The sequence below is a fragment of the Pleurodeles waltl genome, chromosome 4_2 (genome assembly GCF_031143425.1).
Source record: "Pleurodeles waltl isolate 20211129_DDA chromosome 4_2, aPleWal1.hap1.20221129, whole genome shotgun sequence".
Classification (NCBI taxonomy): Eukaryota; Metazoa; Chordata; class Amphibia; order Caudata; family Salamandridae; genus Pleurodeles; species Pleurodeles waltl.
Window position 1 is genome coordinate 967,372,292 of NC_090443.1, and position 26,301 is coordinate 967,398,592.

Below are 26,301 nucleotides of genomic sequence, written 5' to 3' on the forward strand. Positions count from 1 at the left end.
GCACTCTGGCAAATGTCCAAGCTTAGCTAACCCGAAACCACCTCAAAATGAACTCCCTCAAAAATTCCTCCTCATTACCCTCCCCCAACAGTTCCCACCTGTACAGGAGTCACTCAACCACTTTGACGTGCCCAATGCAAACATGTCAACCTGTCATCATCTAATCAACAAAATCCCTTTTGATAACCCTAGACAAAAACTTGAACATGCAAGCCCACACCATCACATCGACTTATAGTGCTGTATTCCAATTCAGTCTCCTTAAGAAAGTTAAAGCGTTCATCCCGCTACCAGATTTCATGAATGCAGTGCAAGTCATGTTCATATGAAGACTAGCCTTTACAACTTCTACTCTTACCACACTACTGAAAATGTGCCTTGCTCCTCTCAAGGAAACCCTCAATGCCACAGCACACCTGGTAACTGGGGGTTGAGTCTTTGGTCACTAGACATCCTTTCTCGTATCTTTCCAGTGGCTTGCCATGGAAGCCAGAATGACACTTAAGACTTAGAAATACCTACAGCTTGGTACCCCTAATTACCAAGTGCCTAGCTTCACCATTTCTGGGGGCCGGCGATCCCTACACAGCTCCATCTCCTTTCAACGGAACAATCGAGACTCAGAAAAAGGATATTCTACACTCGTACCATCTCATGCTCTGCCTGAGGATCTGGAACTCCCTGCCCCAGATTTGTAGGAACCCATCTGCTATTGCATTCAATAAGGAAGCCAAATCAATTTTGATGAAAGAGATTCCTCCCACTCACTCTCTTACAAGCCCACCCCAATTGACCGGTAACCCTGATATCACCACACCCACAAGGAACGAGGGGAAGCATGACTCTTTCGTTGACATCCCTTCCAACAAGCTGCCTCATATGAGATCACTTGACACCTGCCCAAGTTTAGGATTGCTGTTGAGATGTACACTTACTGCTAGCTCATCCAAGCTCTGACACACTTGTGGGTCTGGGGGTTTATGTTTTTCTGTTCAGTGTTACTGTGTACGCTATTACTATACTATCATTAGTTCTGCTATATTTCACTAGTTTTTATGATTGCGACCATTATTTTTATTTTACACTGGAACCTGTTCCCTTGCAAAGCGCACCGACACCATTGTGTCATATTCACACTTCAGAAAACTCTTTAAGTAGATTGAACAAAAGGCATGGTTTTGAAAAGAAACATCGTTTAATTTCATTTTGAAGGGGCTTTCCGTTGACTTAAAACGATTTTCTAAGTATTAACGGCCTGATTTCGTACTTAACGGACAGGTTACTCTTTCACAACGGTGACGGATGTCCCGGCCGCTGAAATCTAACTCCTGTTGTATTCTATGGGATTTAGATTTCAGCAGACAGGATATCCATCAGCACTGTGACAGATAACTGCCGAGTTCTAAATCAGGCCCTTAGTTTGAGATTTGAGTTTCTTTTATCACTATGTGCTTTGAACTGAGTCACCGGGATTCCCCCAATAAACTAATTGTGGGCTATTACTTTTTTATATGGGATATGATCAATTATTATTGCAAGAGTTTTGTTGTTTTTTAATTTTATTTTCTAGGCGTTCTAACAATGCTCCCAAAGGTGACAGCCATTTGCATGTATGTAGGAAAGACAGCACATTGTCCTGAAACAGTAAACTGCCTTGCTCCCGCCTGACACCACATCATGCTTAGAAGGGCATGTCCCATTTGTTCATGGATGAAAGCCACATTTCTTCGTCTTCACTGCACCTGAAAGACTAGGATGTGGAGTAATGGGGGGCTGGCCTACCAGGCAGAGGGGTGAAATATCCCACCTAAAACTCAAATTGAATTTTGGGATTGTTTCACTCAGTAGGGAATTTTTTTTTTTAGAGAAAGACAGTTTCCTTCGGACACGATTTTTTCCTGTGAAATGTAAGACTGAACTCTTATGGGGATGTCATACTCAGTCCTATATTCATTGTATACATATTTGCAAGGAGCATGTGCACGTAAACATTATCTTTTTTTACACTGTCATAGAAAAATTCAGATTTTACAAAATATGTATTTTTTATTTTTTATTGAATTGAGGGGACCTGTCACAATTTTTTTAAAATGAAATCCTAAACAATAACAAGTAAGCAATCTGCGATAAACACATTGTCAAGGTTGAAATGCTTCCTGAATCCAACCTGGCGGGGATATCTCACAAAACAGCAAAAAGAAATGGAAGTGCTAATCAGCTTAGTCACATTGGCCACCACTGTATTTCTGTCCCCCATCCCAGATCAAATAACATTTGTAAACCCTCTTAATACCTCATTTATAGTACTTGAAATTGAAAAATATTACTCTGGAACCATATACTGGGGCTCAGACAATGCCAGCAGAAAGGGGTCGGAGTCACAAGTGGTGGAGTCACAGGAGCAGAGTCTGACAGTCAACTTTTGCATTTCTGTTTTTAAATCCTGTGCCCCAAGTAAATTGGCAACAAAGACTGAAGTGACGATAAATATGTTATGGAGTCTGTGTTTTAACATATCTTAGAGAGTCACAGAGATTCGTATGCACCCAGCAGGTTCCATGGTACAATAGGGTTTTATACTTGTGCCAACCCCCAGCAAGGATGGAACTTGAACAAAAAGCGTGCTGATGGCATTTTAAGTGAGGCATTTGTGTTGGGCCCAGCTGGAGCCGAAAAAAAGAGACGTTCTCACCCCTGCACCTTGCTACTCTGAACACAAGACGCACAAAGCAGGCACTGTTGACAAGTTTCACCGGAATACAACACAATTCACCGTGGCCAGCCCAGATCTGAGTTGGGGGGGGGGGGGGGCAACAATAGCTGTTTCATATGGAATCCACATGGATTCCCCCCTGTATGAGCTAAAACGTAACTAAATATTAAAAACGTTTACGGTTGTTTCTTAAAGTGGTATTCTCGTTGGCAGCAAGAGCCTTCAAAGAATGTGTCGCTAGTTTAATCAAGAGAATGACTGGCAGTCTCTTTTGGGTGGAGTGAAAGTGTCCACTGGCGGTATCGATAGGGGCACGCGGACAGATATTGTGAGGTCAGTTGCACCGCGCTGCAGGATCTTATTACCCCACACGTCCAATATAGTACATTACACGGGCACTGATACCCACTACCTCAAAGTGACTCTACCCACCATGTGCACTATATGGGAAGTGTACCTTGTAACTGGTTGTCCCTGTATCTTTTCATGATGTTCAGCATGGGGACGATGGATGGTCAGGGAGCCTGGTTCTACACCAGGGACCCCTTGCAGCCGACATTCTTGTCTCCTCTACGTCTATGGCAGAGGTCTTCAAACTGTGGGGCGAGCCCCCTTGGGGGTCCTCAAGTGATCCGGGGGGGAAGGGGGAAAACTCTGGCCAAAAGAAATATTATACAGATAACATGCCTTTGTTTTAAGCAGAAGAATGTTATTGCAGTTTTAAAAAGGTAACAGTACTTAACTGCAATGTTTAAATAGGTTTAGGCCTATTTAAACATTGCCATCTTTCTAAAATAATTGTGAAAAATTCCGAGGGGGGGCTTAATGATTTTTATTTTTCAACTGGGGGGGCACGGCATTAAAGAGTTTGAAGACCACTGGTCTATGGGAATCTTTAGGCACACTGTGGAGGTTGGCCAATGAGAGTGCCACTCGGTGCTGTTGCCACAGTACATTAATGCATGCCCACAGTAAAGATCTTTACCAAACTGGAGCTCATGTAAGCGAAATAAACAAAACTCTTATAAAGGACATGTACTCATACTGTTTGTGATGCTGTCGGGCAATAAGTCTAATAATGAACATTTCTGTGGCCTTTAAATTAAAGGATTCAAAGAGCTGTGGAAGAAAAGAAGCTTTCAAAAGTTTTCGAAAAGCAAGAAGAGAGTGTGTTCCTATCAGGAAGCGATCAGAGTGTTCCTCAGTTGTAAAGCTGCGACTGAGAAATCTCTGTGTCCAGGACGAACATCAATGGTCCTTGTGGAAGGGAAAGGCGTACTAAGCATGGGATGGTCAAAAACTTAAATTCTGGAATAAACCTGTGAGCCAAAAAGGCTATGGAACATTGGTGAGGCACTCTATGATGCACAGATTTAAAAATAATGCGCTTTGGAACTGGGAGCCAGTAGAGCTGAGCAAGAGCTGGAGGAATATGATCACGATTTAGTAAACGAAGCAAGAAGCTTATGGGCGCTTCGGCCATGTTGTAGGCACTGGAGTAGATATTCAGGAGAGCACAAACAGGCACTCTAGCTGTCTGAATGAAACAACAAGCAGGTGTGAATAGAAGTGTTTATCACTAAGGTCTAAGCGTTATGATCAAGATTTGGAAAAATGTGCCTCATGTGACTTTAGTGTACAAGCCACGTCTTAGCACTAGCAATTATCTGCTTGATAAGATGTTTGCCCAGAATGATCCTAAGAGTTATCAACTCCTCAACTTTAGAAAATGTGAAGCCATTGAAGAGGCAGAGGGGACGAGAGTCCAGTGATGTGCAGTAATATCTCCTTCGACTTCAGCTGATATCCACTCTCGTATGGAAGACAGACATGGAGCAGTACTTCCAGCAGGTGGACTGTATGGGTCTCCTTTGGGTCCAATTGGATCAGTAACTGTATGTCGTCAGAATACGCAAAGACACAAATATGGAGATGACGGAGCACTTTCAGCAGAGTAGTCATATAGGGGTTAAAAGTAATGGTGAGCATCCCTGGATGACACCCATGAATCTTCTTTGGGCACTATAGATATGGCAGGTTCGCCATTGGGTAATAATGCATACTTTGGTTTTGTGTGCAGATACATTGGAACTCCCCTTGAACACAAGAGCGGTGGACACATTGATTATGCCACGCCTGATCACAGGCATATAGCTACAAATGTAGCGGTTGCGCGTCTGATTGCGGAACATGACACTGGTGGGACCTCTGCTAATAGCAGGTAGTCTGTAAGGAAGTGATCTCTGATACTGTGATCTGTTTATTCTGTGTTCACCATCTCTTTCAGCTTTCACTACCATGAACCAACCAGGTTACCATGGTATCCATGCATTGTTGCTGTGGTTTCCTATAGCTTACCTTCACATGTTTCTTTTGTCCGTGTTCCCCTCCAGATCCAGAAGTGCCTCCACTGATGGAAACTATGACTGTATTCATTCAGCAAGCTGCTGCAGCCAAGGCAATTGGGTGAGAAGTACTGCCTGTGTGTTGAATTAAAGTAGACTGGTTACAGCCATATTTAATAGTTGTTATGATCACCTGTCAAAGGGAATCCCAGTGCATGTTAAACCCAAGCATAACCAGTGATATCAATGATACTACTTGTGAATCTGGGAAAGGGTCAAAGCCCCCAGATTTCAGTTATTCACATGTTTGATATTATTTAATTAATGTTTGTGAATCATCCCATTTTCAACTTCAACAAGTTGTGTGTTTTAACTTCTGCTTGTTCATATTTAATCGAGTTTACATTAAATTCCCCTTTCTAAACTAGATATGTATCTGCCCTTCACAGTTTACTCAGTCACGTATCTCATTTACAATGTCTGTAAAGTGAATTGCCCTGAAATCCTAGATAAATATAATAAACACATGCTTCCTTTCCTAAATTAGCCTGTTTCTGCACAATGTGGCTGCAGGTTGTTTCAGCACTAGCTCTGTAGCACTTGTGACGTATTGGTACATGGCTTACGGGTTGCACATTGTATGTCAACAGGGGGAATCCATTTAACTTTTGGAAGAAAATCTTTTTAAAAATGAACTAATGGCCAAGAACTGCAAATTCTTCTATGGGAAAATTGCGAGATGTAATGAAAAGTACAAAGCATGGCACCCAAAAGCCTGAAGACATGCTAGGAGGCCGACATTAATATGTCCAAAATACTTGGGCCCAGATTTCCTAAGGAGTTGAATTGTCCTTGTACGATGCAAGGTGCCGAAAGTCATCTTAAACCCTTTTCTGGGATGTGCTAAGGCACACAAAGCCCCTTTGCATGGTTCAGTAACTAGAAAGTAACACTAGACTGTGTATGGTACTGCTTTGCATTACCTTGTGTTGGGAAGGTGTTCCATGGGTGAAGCATGGATTTTGATTTACTAAGGTCAACCTAGGATTGCACCAAAATGCTGCACCTCCCAGACCCAGGCATAATGAGGAGAAATATTGTTATTTTAAATGTCATTAAGGATTATTTTTGTGCAGGAAGTTATCCTTAACTGCTCAAAGCCAATCCTGCTCATAACAGAGGCACCCTTGCAGCCCGGTGCAAGGGTGCCTGCATTGGCGCTAGGCAGCACTCAGTGCACCAGCACAGGTAGGGAGCAGAAGTGCACCATCATTTAGTAGATATGGTGCATTTCTGCTCTGTTTCGTGCAGCGCATGCACAGCAAGTTGCCTTGCTGTGTTGCGTGAAACCTTAGTAAATTAGCATCTTTGGGCCATATTTACTAACATTTTGCATTGTGGTAGTGCCACGTTTGTGGTGCAAGGGTGCCCGTGTTGGTGCTAGGCTGAACACAATGCATCAGTGCTGTGGGGAGCAGAAACGTGCCAATTTTTTGTTGATTTGGCGCATTTCTGCTCTTTCCCTTTCATGCATTGCAGCACTGCAAGTTGCCTTGTTGCACCTCCTTGTGTGAAAGTTTGGTAAATGTTCCCCTAATTTATAAGGCTTACAAGGAAATACCAGTGGAGTACGCAATGAGGGTGCAGTGCCACGGGCCCTCACCAGATGTCCCTCTAGTGTTCGCAGCATAAGGATGCATTTCGCCAGATATCTCTGTGCATTGCTAGCATTGGTGCAGATGTGCAGTTGCACCGGGGCCCAGAGCCCTGAAAGACCCCATTTTGTATAACGTCCTTGCTACGGTGCTGACTCAGAGCCCCCTTCCCTCCGAAAAGCCTTAGTGAAATGTATAAATTACGCGGCGGGGGTGCATTTCCTTCTATTTTTCTTTAATTCGTTCAGTGGATAATGTAGAAATGACGTCGTACATCCAAAGAAATATTGTAAAGGGCTAAGCTTTGCCGATACTTGTATGTGCAGCCGTGCAAGAAAATGTGTTTTGTCGTGCAGTGTGTTGTGTTACAACTAAGTACCTGAAAAACAAACGGAAAATGTTAATTTTCCTCTGCACGTCAAGGCATTTTTCTTCTGCAGCAAAAGGAAAACGTGCAGGTGCTCAAAGACTAGAGCTGAACTGCAATTACAGAAAGCGGCCATAATGTGTTCTGCAGAGCAGGTTCAAACTCCGCCAGGTCATCCGGTACCGACCTGTAGAATTGTACCCACTGGGTGCCCACCGGCACCTGCACCCCTGCTGCTCATGCCACAACAGGGGCATCGGGTGTTACTGGTGTTACTGCACTCCTTCTTGTAAAGTCACAACAGGGACAGCAAGTGATGTACGCACTGCTGACTCTACAGGGACACCTAGTAACAACCTGCGGTACTGCACCTCGAGCTGCACCTTGTGCAGCTGACTCTACAGGGACATCTAGTGAGGACTTGTGGTACTGCACCCCTGCTGCAAACGTCACAGGAAGGACACCTAGCAGCGATTAGTGCACTCCTGCGGCTAATGCTAGTAACGACTTGCGATATTGCACCATGTGACTACAGAGACATCTAGTAGCGACCTGTGGTACTGCACTGTGTGCTGCTGACTGCAGAGACTTCTAGTAGAGACCTCTGGTACTACATCATGTGCAGCTGACTATGGCTTGTGTTACTGCACCCCTGCTACTAATGCTGGAAGAGGGGCATCTAGTAATGGCTTCTGCGACTACACCCCTGCTTCTAAAGCCACAACAGGGACATTTAGGGCCAGATGTAGCAAACACTTTGCGCCTCGCAAATGCGTATTTGCTATGTAGAAATGCATTTTGCGAGTCGGAACCGACTCGCAAAATGCATTTCTGAGTCGCAAATAGGAAGGGGTGTTCCCTTAATAAAATCTAGCCTTTCTGACACCAAGGCTAGGAAAATCTAAATTTTATTACAAGACCGGAGGCTCATATTATGCTTGTTTAAACAATGAAATAACAGTATCCAATGGATGATCAACAGGTTTACAATAAAAAGTTCTAAACGTACCGACGTTTGACCCATCTGAGGATATCCTGTTAGTTAGCCCCTGCCCAAAAGGCTTGAGAAGCCGTAGCTCCTCTCACTGAATGCACACCATAAGATAGGGTAGGAACTCCAACCTAGGACATTAGCCATTTCACCCAATGAGCCAAAGTGGGAGTATAAACAGGTTTGTGTGGCTTTTGATAGGAAATAAGTAATTGAGACAAGGAGGGAATCCTGAGATCTGCAGTTCGAGAAACGTAAGTTTTCAAACAATTACCTACACACAATTTAGGTTGTGAAGGAAAGAACGGATAAAGGACAGAAGACAAATTAGTCTTAGTTCGTCTAGACACTTGGAAATAAACACCTAAAGCAGAAAAATGAAAGGAGGAAACGTCCAGGGCTTTAACATCTGAAACACGTTTAATCGAGACTAAACACAAGAGCATAGTTAACTCAGCAGACAAATATTGATAAATCAGCATTATCAGGCCATAAGAGGAGTAATCTGAGAATGGAGTCATCGTCTCACATTACAGTATATTTCGGGGCAGGAGGTTTGGCAAAACGGATTCCCTTTAAAAGTCGACATACAAACGGGTGTTCCCCAACCGGTCTACCATCCACTCTGATATGCTCTGAAGAGATTGCAGATCTATAAGTATTCACCGCATGGTAAACCTTACCCTGAGAAGCTAGGGACGCCCAAAAAATTACCAGTAAGGTAACGTTCTGCTGAAACGGGATCGGAATTTCTGTTCACACACCAGCTACACCACACTGACCAAGCGGAGCGGTAAACTCTTGAAGTTCCTGGAGCCCAGCACTGTTGAATGAACTGGACAGCCTCTTCCGAAATTCCTGGGGTTCTCCAGGAAGCCCCGAAATTCTCCATGATATAAAATGAAGAGAGCCCTCTAGAATAAGATTGTGGGGCTGGCTTTGAGGGTTCAAGAGAAGTTCGGGAAACAGAGGTATCAATACTGGGAGGTCTGAGGAAAGTTCCAAGAGAGTTGGATCTCAAGGCTGAGATTACCAGAATTGGGTTATAAGAACTAGGGAATAATGTTTTCTGCGGGCCTGTGCTAGAACTCGAGCAATAAACAGGATGGGAGGAAAGGCGTACAGAAGAGAGGGAGGCCTTACTTGTAGGAAAGCGTCCGTGGCTAAGGCTAACGGATCTGGTCTCCAACTGAAGAAGGCAGGGAGTTGAGAATTGATCCTTGAAGCAAAGAGGTCTATGGACATAGCACCGAAGATTGAAGAAAGGAGCTTGAATATGGAAGGATGAAGACGCCAATCGCTTGAGTCGTGGGTATGTCTGGAAAAACAATCTGCCACTACATTCAGCTTGCCTGGGAGGTATTCTACCTTGACCACTATATTTCTAGGGAGACAAAACTCCCACAAACTCTTGGCCAGAAGGGCCAAAGGTTTGGATCTCGTTCCGCCTAACTGGTTGATGTACCTGACTGCAGACCGATTGTCTATTCTCAGAAGAATTGAACAATTTATCCTGTCTTTTGTAAAGGATTGGATGGCAAAGGAACCTGCAAGCATATCTAAACAGTTGATGTGCAGTGATGACTCCTGAACGGACCACGGACCCCCAGTCGAGATACATCTTGCGCCCCAACCCGTCAGACTTGTATCTGATTCTAAGACAAGATCTGGGGCGGCAGAGAAAATTTTTCTCCCATTCCAGGCATCTAAATGAGTCATCCACCATGAGAGTTCTTCCCTGGATTCTGGATCTAGCATTACCGGATCTGAGTAGGCTAGGCCTTTGCAAAGATGTCGGATTTTTAGCCTCTGAAGAGCCCTGTAATGAAGAGGGCCAGGGAAGATTGCTTGAATGGAGTAAGAAAGGAGGCCTACCAGATGAGCTAGGGATCTGTGGGAACAAGAAGGGAGAGATAAAGAGATAAGGCATGTCGAATCTCTTTCTTGATCAAGGATACCTTGTGTAGGGGAAGCTGAAGAACTGACTCCACAGTGTTGACTATGAAACCGAGAAACTCGAGACGTTGGGAAGGGATTAGTACTGATTTTTGAAGATTTATGAGAAACCCCAAACGAGACAGAAGGTCCGACAAAGATTCAATTGATTTATGAGGAGGACTTGTCCTGTGCCATGATAAGGAAATCGTCGAGCTAGACGATAAGTCTTATTCCTTGGCCTCTGAAGAAGGCTACTACTGGTTTGAGGATCTTGGTGAAAAACCAAGGGGCTGATGAAAGGCTGAAGGGAAGAGTTTTGAACTGAAAGAAAGAAGTCCCCCACTGGAATTGAAAATACTTCCTGAACGAGGGATGCATAGGGACTGAAAGATAGGCATCCTGAACATCTATCCAAACCAACCAGTCATTGTGAAGAAGGAGATCTCTGAGATTGAGAATAGTCTCCATTTTGAAGTGATGGTATACAACAAAATTGTTGAATTCCTTCAGATTTATAACCGGACAATGCTTTTTGTTCTTCTTCTGAACCAGAAGGATGGTACTGAGAAACTCGGAGGGGTCGAAAAGAACTTCTTCAATAGCTTGTTTCATTAGTAAGGAATGGACTTTTTCATGAACCAGTCACAATTGTTCCCAGGAAAAAAAGAGAGGACGAGGCAGATGGGACTGACCAGGTACTTCGTACAATTCTATGCAATAACCTTGAGCAGTCTGGATTACCCAAGGATCTGAGGGTATAGAAAGCCACTGGAAGTTCTTACCTGCAAGCTGATCTCCTTTGGCTCTGTATGATCTGTTACGGCTCCGCGGAACCGGCGGGATAGAATTGGGGTTTGTACCCCTGGTAGAAATCTTGTTGGTAGCCTTGCACGTAGTAGCCTCTGCCAAGGGATTGCCCTCTTGAAGAATAACGGCAGGCAAATCAACCCCTTCATTTGCAGGCCCTTCAAAAAACACGTTGGGGAAAATATACTTTTCATGGACGAATGTGCCTTGCCTAAAGAAGCGAAAGTAGAGACATATTTGCTCCTCTAATTGATAAAGGAATCACCAAAAAGAAGGCCCTCCACATTGGACCCTCCTCTTTGCCAGCCAATGAGCTAGGTTTGGGGTCAATCCTCAGCAGAAGGCTTTTGCGTCGCTCCTGTGAAATATAGGTTGGCATTGCCTAACATACAAATCGCTCTTTGAGCCCAATTTGAAAGAATCTCAGGATCCACTTGAGTGCCCTTCATCTTCGCCTCCTCGGCCAAATTAAAAATCCTAGTCAAAGGTCCAACTAAGTCCAGAAGTCTGTCCTGGAAATTTGACCAGGCACGATCAACCCCTTCTTTGGGATCTTTCCCAAATTTAGAAAAAAAAGAGTAATATATTAGGATCTATGGAGGGGGTATCAGCCACCTTAAAGGGAAGGGAAGATCTAGGACATTCAGATTTCAGTTTGTTTCTTGACGCTTTATGAAGCGCATGCCTTAAATAAAAGGAGAAGTAGTCAGAAACATGATCGGAAGTGAACCATTACGAAGAATTTGGATGGTGGATTGATGTAGGGTCAAACATAGGTTCCCCATCATGATCGAGCAGCTCATCAGACACTAAATGAGGGGAACTCACAGAAGGAGAAACTTTACGCCTTAACTCCAAAGACCCATTGTCATAAAAGTCATCATTCATGGAGTCCTGTAAGACATCATCCCCATCACTATCTGTGTCTCTGAGGTGTAACACGTGAAGGACGGAGGAAGAGAGTACTGAAGAATTTGTCTCTAGGGAATGAGTCCAAATTTGACAGAAGCTCCTCTGGGAGGCACAATAGAGGGTGCTGCATGTTTCGTTCCTTTTTTAGGAATATTGTCTTTGGGGTTCTGCAAAATTCTGGAAATGGAGGCTTCTAAGTTTTTAGAAATATCCAACATGGAAACTGAAACTGCATGTTGGACAGAATCTTTGCTAAAAGATTTTAAATTGTCCTTCATGGACTGTGCCTGCTTATCCCCAGACATAATGGAGCCCAAGGAGAAAATCTAATTGGCTAAAGGAGGATGAAAATAAAAAAACTGTGAAAAACATCTGATGAACCAGCAAAAAACCCTAAACTAAAGGGTTAAATGCAGGTCGGGCTAGGGAGGAGGGTCTAGAGTGTAGATGGGAGGGCTGGGGGCATGATATGGGCAGAGCCGAAGCGTCGAGAGACAAACTGGAAATCCCTCACTGAGTGAAGGCAGCATCTTGACTCGTCAGAGGAGCAGGAGGGCACCGGAGCTCTTTGAGGCTGGAAGCAGCGACACAGCAAAATGTTTGAAGAGTGAGGTAAGAACACCTCATGAAACGTTCTAAACGAACGTCGAGGAACGTTCGTGGTGCATTTGACACGCGCATAAAACAGCGCATTGGAAAGAGGATCGCGCGCAAGGACGCGCGTTCAAACAAAAAGAAAAAAAAAAAGCAAAGAAGGCTAATCAAGGTAACGGTAAAGCATAGCACCGCATAACCAATCAAGAAATAAAAGCAAATACATATCCAACATTAAAAAGAATACAGAAATAACGGCGAGCAGAGTACTTATCTTGACTGCGAGCAGCAAGAAAAGAGGACTTGGTGCTCTTGGTCAAAATGGTTAAGAGGGGCTCGTCATGGGATTGGTCAGTCCCATTGTGACGTCATGTTGTATTTTCTTCCCAGAGGTTTCTGGGAATTTTAATTCTTGGCTGCTATTTTATAAAGTAGGAAAAGAAAAGCATAATATGAGCCCCCGGTCTTGTAATAAAATCAACAGCTATCAAATCACAGTGTTCGGCCTGCTTCCCTTGGTTTTATACGTTCTCTGAAAGTACAAGGCCAGGACCCCTGCCACAAGATCCCTTACAGCACAGGGCTTTCATCTCTGCCATGGTGCTCCCCACAGCGCTGGGTCTGGAAGACCTCACACAAGCAGCAGCTGGGACTGCCATGGAGATCCTTGCCGCACAAGAGGACCGCAGACCTGCCTACTCCCTCAAACACCTCAGAGGCACTTTTGCCCCCATCCCGGCCCCAAACCCCCTCCTCAAGAAAAAAACAAAAGCTTGCTTAGGCTGCTGCCAATGTCCTAAGGTGTTTTAATACCCTCTAATGGTCATCGGCAGTTAAAATCCTCCAAAAACAAGCTGAAAACTGCTGTTTACAGAGGTTTTCAGCTCGTTTTCTCTGGCACCAAGTGACACTGGCTTCTCACCGGAAGACCGTGTGAGGAGAGCCAATATCGTGTGTCACAGTGCCGTTGTATGCGTTGTCAGGCCTGGGGCCGCTTTACACAAGATAAGAGAGAAAAGAGGCTGGGACCAGCAAGGGAAGGAATTTGAACAGGGTGAAATGGCCACCTGCACGGTTTCCTTGATGCCATCTCGTCCTCTGACTGTCTGACTATATAAAGAACCAGCCAATGAGAAGAAGCAGCTTGAGCGAAAGGACTCGGCGCAGCACACGAGTGCTCAGTGTGACCCTGCCCTAATTTTGTGCCTGGGCAAAATCTCCACTTTTGGCATGCCGGGCCTACCCCCACCACTGCATTTCACACGCAGGCCCAGAGGCAAAGGACCTGATTATGCTTCACATACAGGGCGCACAGTTATTGTGCCCCGAGCACATCTCTTGGGATGAGGGTATCTGGGTCCTAAGGACCCCCTGCCCCCTGGCATATTCCTGCAGTCACTCACTGTACCTGCCTGCAGGGTATCACTGCCCCCTTTCAAATGTGAGGGTGGGTCTGCCACTTCAATGAAAAGCTCTGGTCCATGCTTCACTAATGGGCTGTTCCCAGTAAAGGCATGGGTTCACACTTCCACTAGGAGCTGGGCATTGCTATAATAGGGTCACTTTCGAAGTCTGCACCCAGCGCACCCAGTTAAAGAGGCACTGAGATGCTGACAGGTTAGCATGTCATATATGTAAGATGTACAAGGGAATCATTTACAGAATAAATTATACATAGTGGTGCATGGAATGCAAAGCATCAAACCAAACTGTGAGAATAAATCAAGACAGTTATTTCAAAACAATACCACAAAGTAAACGAAAGAACAACTGTACAGAAGTCATGATGTTACAATCATTTAGTGTATATTAAGTTCCAGACAAAAGGTGTTCAAATAATTTTACAAGGGGTTCCAATGAAGCAAAAAAACATGCATATATCCAGTGCATTAGTAACTCGTTACTATGCACAATCAATTTGTAAGACAGACGTGTCGACTCCACTCTTAATTCAAGGAACATTCCGCAGAGCATATTCTCATGATATTGAATATATTCTAGTGATGGTCGAGCTATAAGTAAATAGTGGAGTATACATTGACGTTTTGGTCTCCTAATGTACTAAGGGCCAGATTTACAAGGCCCTATCGCCACCAGAGCATCACTTTTTATGATGCTCCGGTGGCACTAACCACTGTAACACCACGTTTTGTGGCGTTATGCCTCCTTGTGAATATGGGCCCCTGCGATGCAGTTTTCTGCATCAGTAGGGCGTGCAGTGATTGTTGCAGTGGGCGTTCCATCGCTACACCCATTGCTTTTCACGCTGCCCCAGATTTACGAGAAATAGTAAATCTGTTGCAGCGCCAAACACTAATGCCACCACAGGGGTGGTGTTAGCAGGGGAAAACGAGAAGGAATGCTTTTATTCCTCCTCGTTTTTTTGCTTTTTCTATGTGTGCTTTGTTCTGCAGCACACATAGAAGGAGCAAAATGCCATGGATGATTGTTTATGTGCAGGACGGGGTACCTTCCTGCACATAAACAATCACTTCCCTCAACGGAGACAGCTTAATTTTGCGCGGACACAGGGGTAAACGCTGGGCTTCATCGTATTCTTGTGACTACAGCGCATCCCTGCTTTTCAAAACTGGCGTGGAGCTGCTGATTTTAGCACAGCACCACACTGCACCAGTTTCTAGTAGATTTGGCCATAAATACACAAAACTATCCTCAGGAATAACTGCATATTTCTGATTGTTGATCCCTGTTAAGGTTCATCATCCAAGCAAGATGGACTGGAAATAATCTAAAAATGACTCTGACATCTTGTTGAGGAATCCTGAATTTGCTAGTAGGGACCACGCAGTGGCTCTAACTTCCTTTCATGAAGCCTTCTCCATAGAAGAACTGCAACTTAAAAGCAGAAGCATAGGATGAAGTTGATGAAGCACAGACACATCAAGACCCATCAAGGATTCAGCGTGGCCATTATATACAATAAACTGGATGTATCTGCACAATATCCGGTTGATCAGTCACTTTGCATTTCTGCTGGATCACAGACAACTCAAGCCCTTAATCAGAATACCACAGAAATCTAAAGTCAGAAGCAAAGATTGTTTGTGTCCAGTTTCACATTTCCAGTTAGGCAGAATGGATTTACCCCAAATGTATTTTTCCACACAATAATTTTGACAAGATCAGATTTAGAGCACCAGTGTGGCCTGCATGGTATGTGTGTCATGTGGTCCAATGCCATAGGTGTAGGTCAGTTTCTGTGCCGATTTACAAGGATATGACTTTAGACTATTGACTATCAATTTATCATCAAGATAAATTAATATAAGGAAGTATTGATTTAGTATTTATGCTTTGCTTTTGGTGTTGTTGCTCAAAGGATCAGCTGTTTGCTTAAACACGGAATGATAACTCAGAAGTAAAGAATACATCATTGCTGCTTGCTTGCTGATGAAGCTTCTCTCCTGACAGGATGCTGGCCAGAGAGTCTATGGAACTCTGTGAAGAGCTCATCCAGCTGCGTGTAGTGCATCACCTTCTGTTTGCGATGGGAAACCAGCACCACCCGGAAAGCCAACGACAGGCCAGCCTTACTCTTGAGGTAAGTGGAGGGGCAGATGTCGGACTGGTTTACTTTCTTGTATATCAAAGAGTGTGCAGGCAAGAAGTGAGCTATCGGGATCCATATTATTTTGTGGGTGAGAGGAGGAACTTTCTTTCATCTTCTGACCAGATGCAACAGAAAATATATTGACTTTTTTAGTTGTCTGTGTGTTTGATTGAGAGATCACATGTCCCATTGCTACCTGTGAGTACTGAGGAGCTGGGACAGAGTCTTTTGTGGTAGATTTCTAGGTGTTATTCATGGGGATCCACAATGGGAGTTTACTTCACATAAATTACTAGGTCGATGGTGGTAAAATGTTAGACACCATACTCCATACAAGGGCAGTTGATGAGCTTGGGGGAGGGCCCTTAGACAGATAGTTAGTGGAGCTAAGGCTTGTTTGATGAGCATTCTTTTAGGCCTATGTTGAAGATAAGGTGATTCTGTGTTGGTCTCAGTTCTGCATTATTTTATACTCCATGCATATAGGTTGCAGTCTTGTTTACTTTTTATTGAATATTTATATGACATTCTTGCAGATGTTGTGCTGCTTCAGAGCACCGTTCAGCTGCTCGGATGCAAGGTCCTGGACCTTAGCCTCTGCATAAAGCCCCAGCTCTCTTTTATCCACCTTTCCATGTGACATTACGCACTCCTTCTATCACCCACCACCTGCTAAATCCCTCCTTTCATTTTCTGTCTGTGCATTCACTCCATGGGCACTCTCACTTCTTACCCCCTCTTCACCCCTCCCACCACCATGTGTTTCTAACATTCCACCTACTACCCTTCCTATCATGGTTGTTCCTATCATTCTCTCCACCCTCATCTGTCAGTACTGCAAATCACTTACATTTCCAATCTCACCCTTTCTTTAGGTCTTTTGCACACCAAGTTCATTTGTTACCAAAGTACCTTTACCAAAGAATACATTGACTCTAATGCCTCCTATTGGCATTTTTTCCCTGAAACCTTGATCCAGATTAATGACTCTGTAAATCTGCCTCCCTCCAACCTTGCACCTTTGCTTTAATCTCTTCAGTTAACCATCCCAAGGCAGTGGTGGGCCATGGGTACTGTCCAGCTTTCATCCCCATCTTCTGTCATCTCTATGACAGCCCTTCCCCCTTGGATCACATAATTAAATGCCTCCAATTACAAAGAGACTGAAAGATTCACATCTGACGCCCACAGGGTCACCAACAAATCCACCTTAAAGATACCTATCATGCACATGATCTTGAAAGTGCCGCTCTTTTCTCTCATAGCCTAACTAACACTGTCTCCAAACTCCAACTATCTCATCCTAATTTTATATCCCTTGATTGACTCTTCCTTTTCGACCCCTCACTCATCAGCATGGGCATCCTGAGACCTCCAACAAACCGTCTGACCCCCTCGCTCACCGAGACCAATCCCTCCAGCAGACCTTTCACACATTCAGTAGCATCCTAACTACAACTTCTTCCTAAGTACACCTCACCTCAACCAAGGTCTCATCTACCACGCAAAACGTAAAGACTTATTTGAGCTCCTGCCTTTACAGTGACTGAATAAGCACTATGCTCTGCTCAAACAGTACAAATTGTTGTTGTCACTCTCTCTCTTCTCAGCTCTAGATCTGCTGACATCATTTCACTTCCAAACACCACCAGCACCTTCAAAATCACTATATCTTTCTTGCTTTATTCATACCCTCCTTCACTTTCCTCATACTCCTCAACTCCCACTACTGGCACATTTGCAGGCTTTTTCTCAGTCCTATCTTCAGCAAATACTTGCCATAGGCCACGAAGTATCAAACAGAATTCCTCACCATATATTTTACTTACAAGGATTCATGTACATAGTCACCAATTTCTTACATGGAATCAGGTAATTTTGCCTCACAAAGGAAATTAGGGCTTTCCATCTATTTTTGGTTTTGTATGTCAATGGAATTAGCCTCACATACTGCCTCCTTATATCATGGTTACAACAAAAGAGAAGAAAATTAATCAAGTACTCGTTGCCACTCAATACCAAATTTAACAGCTGTCCCACTCTCATCGTATTGATTGCAAAGCATAGAGATAGTGCATTCTTCTCTGAGCAGCGCTGGCTCGCACATGCCCTGCGTACAGCTATTGTATTAGGGTAGCTCTCACTTGCACTGCACACGGTGTCCTGCAAACCAGTATTTTCAAACTCTGCTTCTGCAAATCTGCAGTGGTATTACCATTGTCAAGAGATCCATGGCAGACCCCAACCCTCACACCACAAAGTTTCATCGGATTCATCTTCTTCCTCTCACCTACTTACCTATCACCTACTACCGCCCAGCTAACTCCATTCTGGATCCAACAGACACTGCCCACAGAGATATCTCCTACCAAGTTCATGACTCTTCCTATCTCAATGGAAGGTTTTCCATCATAGTCTTTGTTGACCTTCCGTAACTACTCACAGAATCCTGGAACTTCTCCAACTCTGTCAGTACTCTATTACCAGTCTGAGCTCCCCAGACCAGGGCCTTACTCTGGGGAGGAAAGTATTCCCCTACTTTTCTCCCTCTGCACAACCTCTTCTCCCTCTGGGATATCATCACATCCTTTGACGCATCATATACCATCCAACACGGGGGAAGGGAAAACAAACTGGCGCACGCTCACTCATAAATCCACATATGTATATAACATATAAGTACAAGGCATACACAGTGCTCATAGGTAGGGTGTTCACCCACACCCCAAATTTAACCAAAGGTTTATATACAACAATAAACAAAATCCTCAAGCATTCGTAAACAAAGAGTCCCACAATTCAATAAATGCTCAGTATTGTCACAGTTCTGATCTTTATTGGTTTGCTGCCCACTGCGGACACGTGTTTCATAGCTAGGGCGTCTAGCCCCACAACTTCCTCAAGGCTCTAAAATTTTCCAAAAGCCACTGTTTTTGCAATCAATGACTTGTCATAGTCCAAAAAGTCCAATCTGACACCATCTCATGGCTGCTTAACTTCCTCTCATCATCTTATTTAAGTTCACTTAAAGCAAAGAAAATTCATCCAAATACTTTTTGCCTTTCAATTACGAATCCAATATAAACCACGTCTTAATATCCCACACCAGATGAGAGTTCACGGTGTAAAGCCACACGCGGCGAAGACACCACTAGAGAAATATACCACTTCTCAGTGATACCAAGCTCTCATGTCCATCCCTTACAATTGAACTCCCAGTACATATACATAACTGCCTGTTGGTAGTCTGCTTTTGGATAGCATCACTGCACTAAAATGGAAATCCCTCACTATGTCTATTCTGCCGTCTCATGCAGCTCACCATATAGTACACAGTGGATGTGCCTGCGAGTGACTAGGACACCTTCCTGAAACTCCCAAGCATCATAACATGCCTTGCCTCTGTTGCATACAACCAGCTACTAAATTTTGAAAAATCCCCGCTTGCTTCCCCTTCCTGACAACTAAAACTGTACTGAATTACCAGAATCTCCTGTAACTAAATAGTAGCAGCTCACCACAACTTTCTAAAGTCCCATGACAATCTCTTCTACCATTGTACATCCACTCCCTACTCTACACTGAGGGAGACAGCCAACTGGCTTTTCTATGGACACCAAATTCTGGATAATGGAACAGAGGTCCATATATATCATTGTACATCTGTTCCTTCATCACACATCTCCTTTCTTTCTTCTCTCCACCATCCAATCCCAGATCCAGGATCACCTTACCATTCTAGACCTCCATCACCATCCTTCGGCTCCAGCCTTCACCCTTGCTCTTGATCACTAAACCAGTAGAGTTCACAAAACTAGGAACATTTCCCATAGGCCCATGAGCAGTCTCCCCGGCTACATAGGATAGACTCTGGCACTCCCACCTAGACATTCCTCAACGCCTTAGAACTCTGTGAAATGCCTCATGATTTTGTCGCTCGCCTACTGAAACCATCTACTTCCCACCAGCCGCCATGTCTATTGTATCACTTCCTGCTCCATCACACACATAATTCCATGTTTGGCATTTCTGAAGGAAAACTCAATAGATCAATACAAATACAGAAGCAGGGGGTCGCAATGAAGGAAGAGCATAAAGATCTAAGGGGGTACGGTAAAGCTACAGTGAAAAGTGGAAAAAAGATGCAGTGGTGTTATTACTCAGTTATGAACTGATATTGTATATAAAACTGTTTTTTTTAAATAGAATGGATTGGGTTGTCAAAACTGACTCAGAAAGATTGGATTCTCACAAATATCATATGCTACAAAATAATATTTTCATGGAACAGTCATGTATGAGAAGGACGTTTGCTTTCTCCCAGGGAATACTGCTGCAGACGGAAGAGTTCCTCGCAGTAACCAGAAAAATAATATTGGCATGAAACTGGTTGCCTCTAAGTAGAACAAATATTCCTCAAAGATACCAGTAAACAGTTGTATGTCTTCTCCTAATTATGTGGTCTGAATCAATATATCCTCTAAGTAAAAAAATGATAATTGTTGAGTTGAAAAAAACCCAACAAAAGTGAAAAGTGAACAGTGTTTTGCGCAGTTGTATATAGCGGATGTGAGCTAGCGGCGCAAGTCTACCGCACTATTTGAAGAATCTTGACCTAATATGGACAGTGACGGTGTAGTGTCTGAGAGGTGTGGTCGGTAGTTTTGGTTGAGTCAGCTCTGAAAATTGATAGGGCTATACTCTTGCTTGCCTTGTGTGTGATGCAAAAGGACTTGATTCGAAAAGCCACTTAAGCCATTACCGTCACCTCCATTGTACTCATTTATACCCTTATTGCAAGTCTCTTAACTGAGACCAATTGTTTAGTGGACATAGCTTCTAAAGCATGGCCCCACTGAAGTATACCCACTGGGGTGGTACCTTCAGACTATCATGCAAAAAGCATTAGTAAACAGTGTGTACATTATCCAACAGAGTATACTCTAGAACAGGCTTCTTCAACGAATAGCTCGAGAGCTACTGGTAGTTCTCCAGCTACATGTAAGTAGCTATCCTCTGTGTACCCCAGTCTACTAAATTAGAAGCTTTTGATTGGTTGAATTAATATACATATACCAAAATTGACAGTCTATATTTAAGATGAAAATGTGCTCATTTTCAGAACTCATTTGCTTCTATTTGGAGAAAAATAGCTGACTTTCCAAAATATATATAAATTGGATATTTGAGTGATAAAACCTATGGCACCGGGAAACTTTTTTCAAATGTTATTAACTTGGTACCAGAGGCATGGTACCTATGGCTGTTAGCTATTACTCATGCAGGAGCATTCCATGTTGATAAACCCTTTTTTACTTTACTGCTAGCAACAATGTCTGATGCCCTGAGTTGATGACTGGAAGTAATCCTGAATATGGTAACCACTAATGTAATCTTGTGTCATGTGGCTGCTGTTACAACACTAATAATATTTGTAGCTCTCTGTGAGTTCCATTGGACATGAATAGCTCTTGTTACAGAAAAGGTTGGCGACCCTTGCTTTATATGGCGACTAGAGTGCATACGTCTTGGGCATGCGCATCAATGGGTATACATTCTGAAATGATATTCCGAAATTTAGAAGTGCCCCCTAGTTACAAAGATTTATAGAAAGAGATTGCAGAAAACACCACCATAATAAGGCCAATTTCCCAGTTGCTGCAGCATCTAGAGGTTCTTTATGGTTCTCAGGCTGAAACCTGCATTCCTAGCTCTGCGTTTTGTGCGCTGGGTTCATACTATAGGATGCTCTGCTTATTTAAAGACCAACGAAGTTCCACCAGTGTCAGTAACTACTAGAATCAAGAATACACCAATGGTCTCATATAAACAAATGTTAGAATTAGGGACACTTCTCTTGTACTGCTCCTGTGTTTGCTCACATGTATGTTTCATAATATATGAACATCACTGACAGTTCAAGCTCTTGGTTTTAAACGCGGGAGGAATGAGAAGCACACATTGTTTGACGAAAACATGAACATTTAACCTCATGTGCCAAAAGTTTCAATCAACCAGCTACTGAAAATCATTGTGGTTTGAAAACTGTATACTTATCTGCCAGATATAGTTAATTGAAAACGTCACGTGTTCGAATCATCCAGCTAGTTCATTATATCTCGGGGTACCTAAAGCAATAATGTTCTTATTTTGTGGTTTCACTAATTTGACTTGTCAGCCATATTTATTGGCCCCAAAAACAAGATCTGCAGTTCTAAATAGTTTTCCTTGCTTCAAATTATATTTTATGTCAGGGCACCCATTGCCACGACTGCCTTGTCACCTACGCGTTTTAAACCTTTTCCTGGCTCCCACGATCTCATCAGGAAATGCACTCACAGGGGAATTGTCCGTTTTCTGCCTGTGGAAGATGCAGTGATTGTAAGGAAAATGTGTCAAGTAGTCAAAACGTTTCGATCTCTTCTATGGTGCCAGGATCTCATCGAGGGATGACTTGGCAATGTTCCCTTATGTAAGAGGTGATATAGAATAATCTTAATTAATGACTGACTTATGCAAAAAGTGAACGATTCAGCCCCCTGTCATACATTAGGACCTTCCTGCAAGTGGAGGAGGTGGCGATCAGTCCTACAATCGAATAAAAATGAAACCGTTAATTGTTTTGGTTGCACTTGAACGTTTTTGGTCACATGTTGTAAACTGAGCTATTTTGATTGGAACAAATGGACATTTCTACCTGAAGATTGATACTCGTTCAGCAGGATCTGTGGAATTCCCCTTTTTCTTTCTCCTGTGCATACCTCTGGCTTTACGCCATGCGTTCAGTGTTGGTATGGGGTTCTGTTTTGTGGCTGCTAGCTTGAGTGGCTTAACTCGTTTTCTCACTATTGTGATGATTTACACGTTTGTTTACTGGCGTCATAATTTTATAACTAATTCTTGATTTATGTTGTCTGATTTTTTTTTTTTTTTTTTGTGAGTCATCTTTCCCGTGTAAAGTCTGTCACATGGTAAGATGATCCCTTAAATAACACTTTTAGTTTTGCTTTGATGAAAGAGTCTTGTCTGAATGTTAGTCCCCAATGCATGAAATTTCGAACTTGTGAGGGTTTGACCACAGAAGATGCTCAGCATTGGTGGATTGGTGGTATCCTGAAGAGCCCATTCTGTTCCATTAGATGTGTGTGTGTATATATATATATACATATATATATATATATATATATATATATATATATATTAGGGTAACCACCTGTCATTGAGGCAAATTCTGGACAGGACTGTAAAAAATTCAAAGACAAAGGGTCAAAATTCAGGACAGAAATTCAGGACAAAGGGTCAAAATTCAGGACAAAAATTCAAGAACAAACATCAGTTTTACAGACACATGCAAGAGCACTGTTTATTCACTGTGGTCTTTTTGTGATTGTCTCCTGGTATGCTACATTCATGTGTCACATTACGTCCTTGTTCAGTTGTAAATGAATGCCCTTCTGTACTGTGGCAGGGCCATCACTCCTACCCAAATCTACCCAATCTTTCTTGAAGAGAAAGTAACAGTAACATTTTAATTATGTTTCTGAACATTTTAAAACCCCTGGCAAACAGTTTGGGAAACATTAAGGTAATTAACCTTATGCTAGTTTAAGCAAATTGAATACAAACATCTGGCTTACCCCAACCGCCCATAGACTTTCACCCTAAAACAAAAATTAAAGAGGCGGGGCAGATGGTGTGGGCGGCAGTCTCACACCTAATGTCAGGATGTGAGGTACTCACAACTTGTCTGTAGTCTCAAAGCATTCAAGTGTGTGTCTGGGACTCTATATTTATCTCAGAAATGGAAGCCTGGACTACTAATCAAAGATCATAAAAGATAAAGAATTTCCACACATCATCGTCTGTGCACAGTATAGTTTGATTTGAAAAACGGTATATCTGTGCAAATGTAATGGTTATTTCAATCAAAAATGTGTTGTCTGTATTGGCAGTGTATTACCACACTATGGACACTCCACTCCACGTTGCTCTGCACCACTCTGTGCCACTGCACCTACTCTGTATCACTCCACTTTACGCCACTCCATGCAACTGCACTGAACTCTTCTCCATTCTGAACCACTCCACATTATGCCTCTGCACTCTATGCTACTTCTCGCTGTGCCTCTCTACTCTACTCTGTACCACTCTACTCTATGCCAATGCACTTTATGCCTCTCTAAACCACTGCGCTCTGCTCCTCTGCACGCTATACCACTCCAGTCTAGGCAACACCAATCTAGTCCACACAACTCCACTCTATGCCACTCTGCAACACTGCACTGTACGCCACTGCACTCTAAGCTGATACACTCTATGCCCGTGCACTTGACTCTGTAACACTCAACTCTAAGCCCCTGCACTCTGCATCAATGCACTGTACATCACTCTAATCTACTCTACACCACTTTACTCTATGCCATCACACTCTATGCCATTCTATGCAACTCCACTCTACCCTGCACTTCTCCACTCTAAGCCACTTCACTCTACTGTGAAACAATCTACTTTACGCCACTACACTCTGTGCCACTGCATTCTATGCCACTGCACTCTATGCCACTCTGACCACTGCGCTCTAGTTCAATGCGCTCTACACCACTGCACACTGACACTCTACTCTGTAACATTGCACTGACCACCACTATACTCTACACCACTCTACTCTGTACTACTACATTCTGCACCAATACACTCTGTACCACTGTACTCCATGCCACTCTGCTCTGCCCCATGCCACTCTAAGCCACTGCACTCTACACCAGTACACTCTAAACAGCTGCACTGTATGCCACTGCCCTTTACTTTGCACCACTGTACTCTATGCCACTGTTTTCTGTACCACTCTACACCACTGCACGGACACTCTACTTTGCAACACCGCATGCTACACCACTCTACTCTGTACTACTGCATTCTATGCCACTGCACTCTATGCCACTGCACTGTGCATCACTGCACTCTCCGCCACTGCACTTTAGGCACTATATTCTACTCTGCACTGCACCACTCTACAATACTCCACTCTGCACCACTCTACGCCACTGCACTCTATGCCACATGGGTCTACTCTGCACTCTGACACTGCACCACTCTGCATTACTGCACTCTCTGCCACTCTATTGTATGTCACTCTACTCCACTGCACTCTATGCTACTCTATCCCATGCCACTCTATGCCACTGCACTCTGCGCCAATGCACTCTAAACAACTGCATTGTACGCCACTGCCCTCTACTCTGCACCACTGTACTCTACACCACTGCTCTCTGTGCCACTCCAGTCCACTCCACTCTACATCACTGCATTGACACTCTACTCTGCAACATTGCACTCTCCGCCACTGTACTGTACACCAATCTACTCTGTACTAATGCATTCTACGCCACTGCACTCTATGCCACTCTACTCTGCATCACTCCACTCTACGCGACTGCACTCTACAGCACTATATTGTACTCTGCACCATTCTACACTATGCCACTGCACTCTCTGCCACGCAAGTGTACTCTGCACTCTGTCACTGCACCACTCTACACTACTGCACTCTCTGCCACTCTATTGTATGCCACTCTACTCCACTACACCCTATGCCACTCTACTCTGTCCCACGCCACGCCATGCCACTGCACTCTAAACCACTGCACTCAATGCCAATGCACTCTAAACAACTGCACTGTACCCCACTGCACTGTACTCTGCACCACTGGGCTGTACGCCACTGTTCCTAGGCCACTCTACTCCATCCCACACCACTATACCACTAACTTTTAGCCATGCTGAACAGCAGCCACTCTGGTGTATAATATGGCTAAAACACATTGGCAAAGCCAATAACTCTTGCATAGATGAGACCTATTGGCTTTGCCAATGTTTGGTAGTACTATGAGGTACAGAGGTCCCTGGAAGAACTGTGAATGTGTAAGTCCTTATTTTAAACATGCACTTGACGCCTCATCAGGGGTAGTAAGCGCTATATAAATACAATTACATCATGAAATAGGCTGCTACAAAATGCGCAAATTCATTTCGGTTAAATAAAAAAAAGTGCTTCTCAAACACAGATTTGAATAATATACAGTTTATACCTAGTACTAAAAAAAATTCTAACACTCCATTAAAACCACACACTCCACAGCTCACTTTGGAACACTATTACAGTACCTCTCTAAAAGAAAATATATTTGCCATCAGAAAGCTCAAGTGACTCCTTTGGTTAAAGTCAATGCAGGTTTTCAAGCTCCTTTGTATTTGCAGATGTACCAGTTGTGCACATTTGCATTTCTTTAGGGAAGGAGACACTCTGGCAAGAAGGCCTTTTCTTAACTGTCTGCCCCTCCCTCCCTCAGAGCACAGGAGACTCCCTGCCTTTCAATCAAGCTGGGGAAACTCATCTGCCCATAATTTC

The 26,301-nt window shown here is 43.5% G+C and overlaps 1 protein-coding gene across 1 annotated transcript in view; it reads left to right on the forward strand.

The window, feature by feature from the left end:
* ARMH1 (armadillo like helical domain containing 1) overlaps positions 1 to 26,301 on the forward strand; it is a 121,216-nt gene that overhangs the window by 79,996 nt on the left and 14,919 nt on the right. The window contains exons 8-9 of the mRNA XM_069232804.1: positions 5,107 to 5,179; positions 15,755 to 15,884. Of these exons, the coding sequence (XP_069088905.1) occupies positions 5,107 to 5,179; positions 15,755 to 15,884 (203 nt within the window). The remainder of the gene's footprint in view (positions 1 to 5,106; positions 5,180 to 15,754; positions 15,885 to 26,301) is intronic.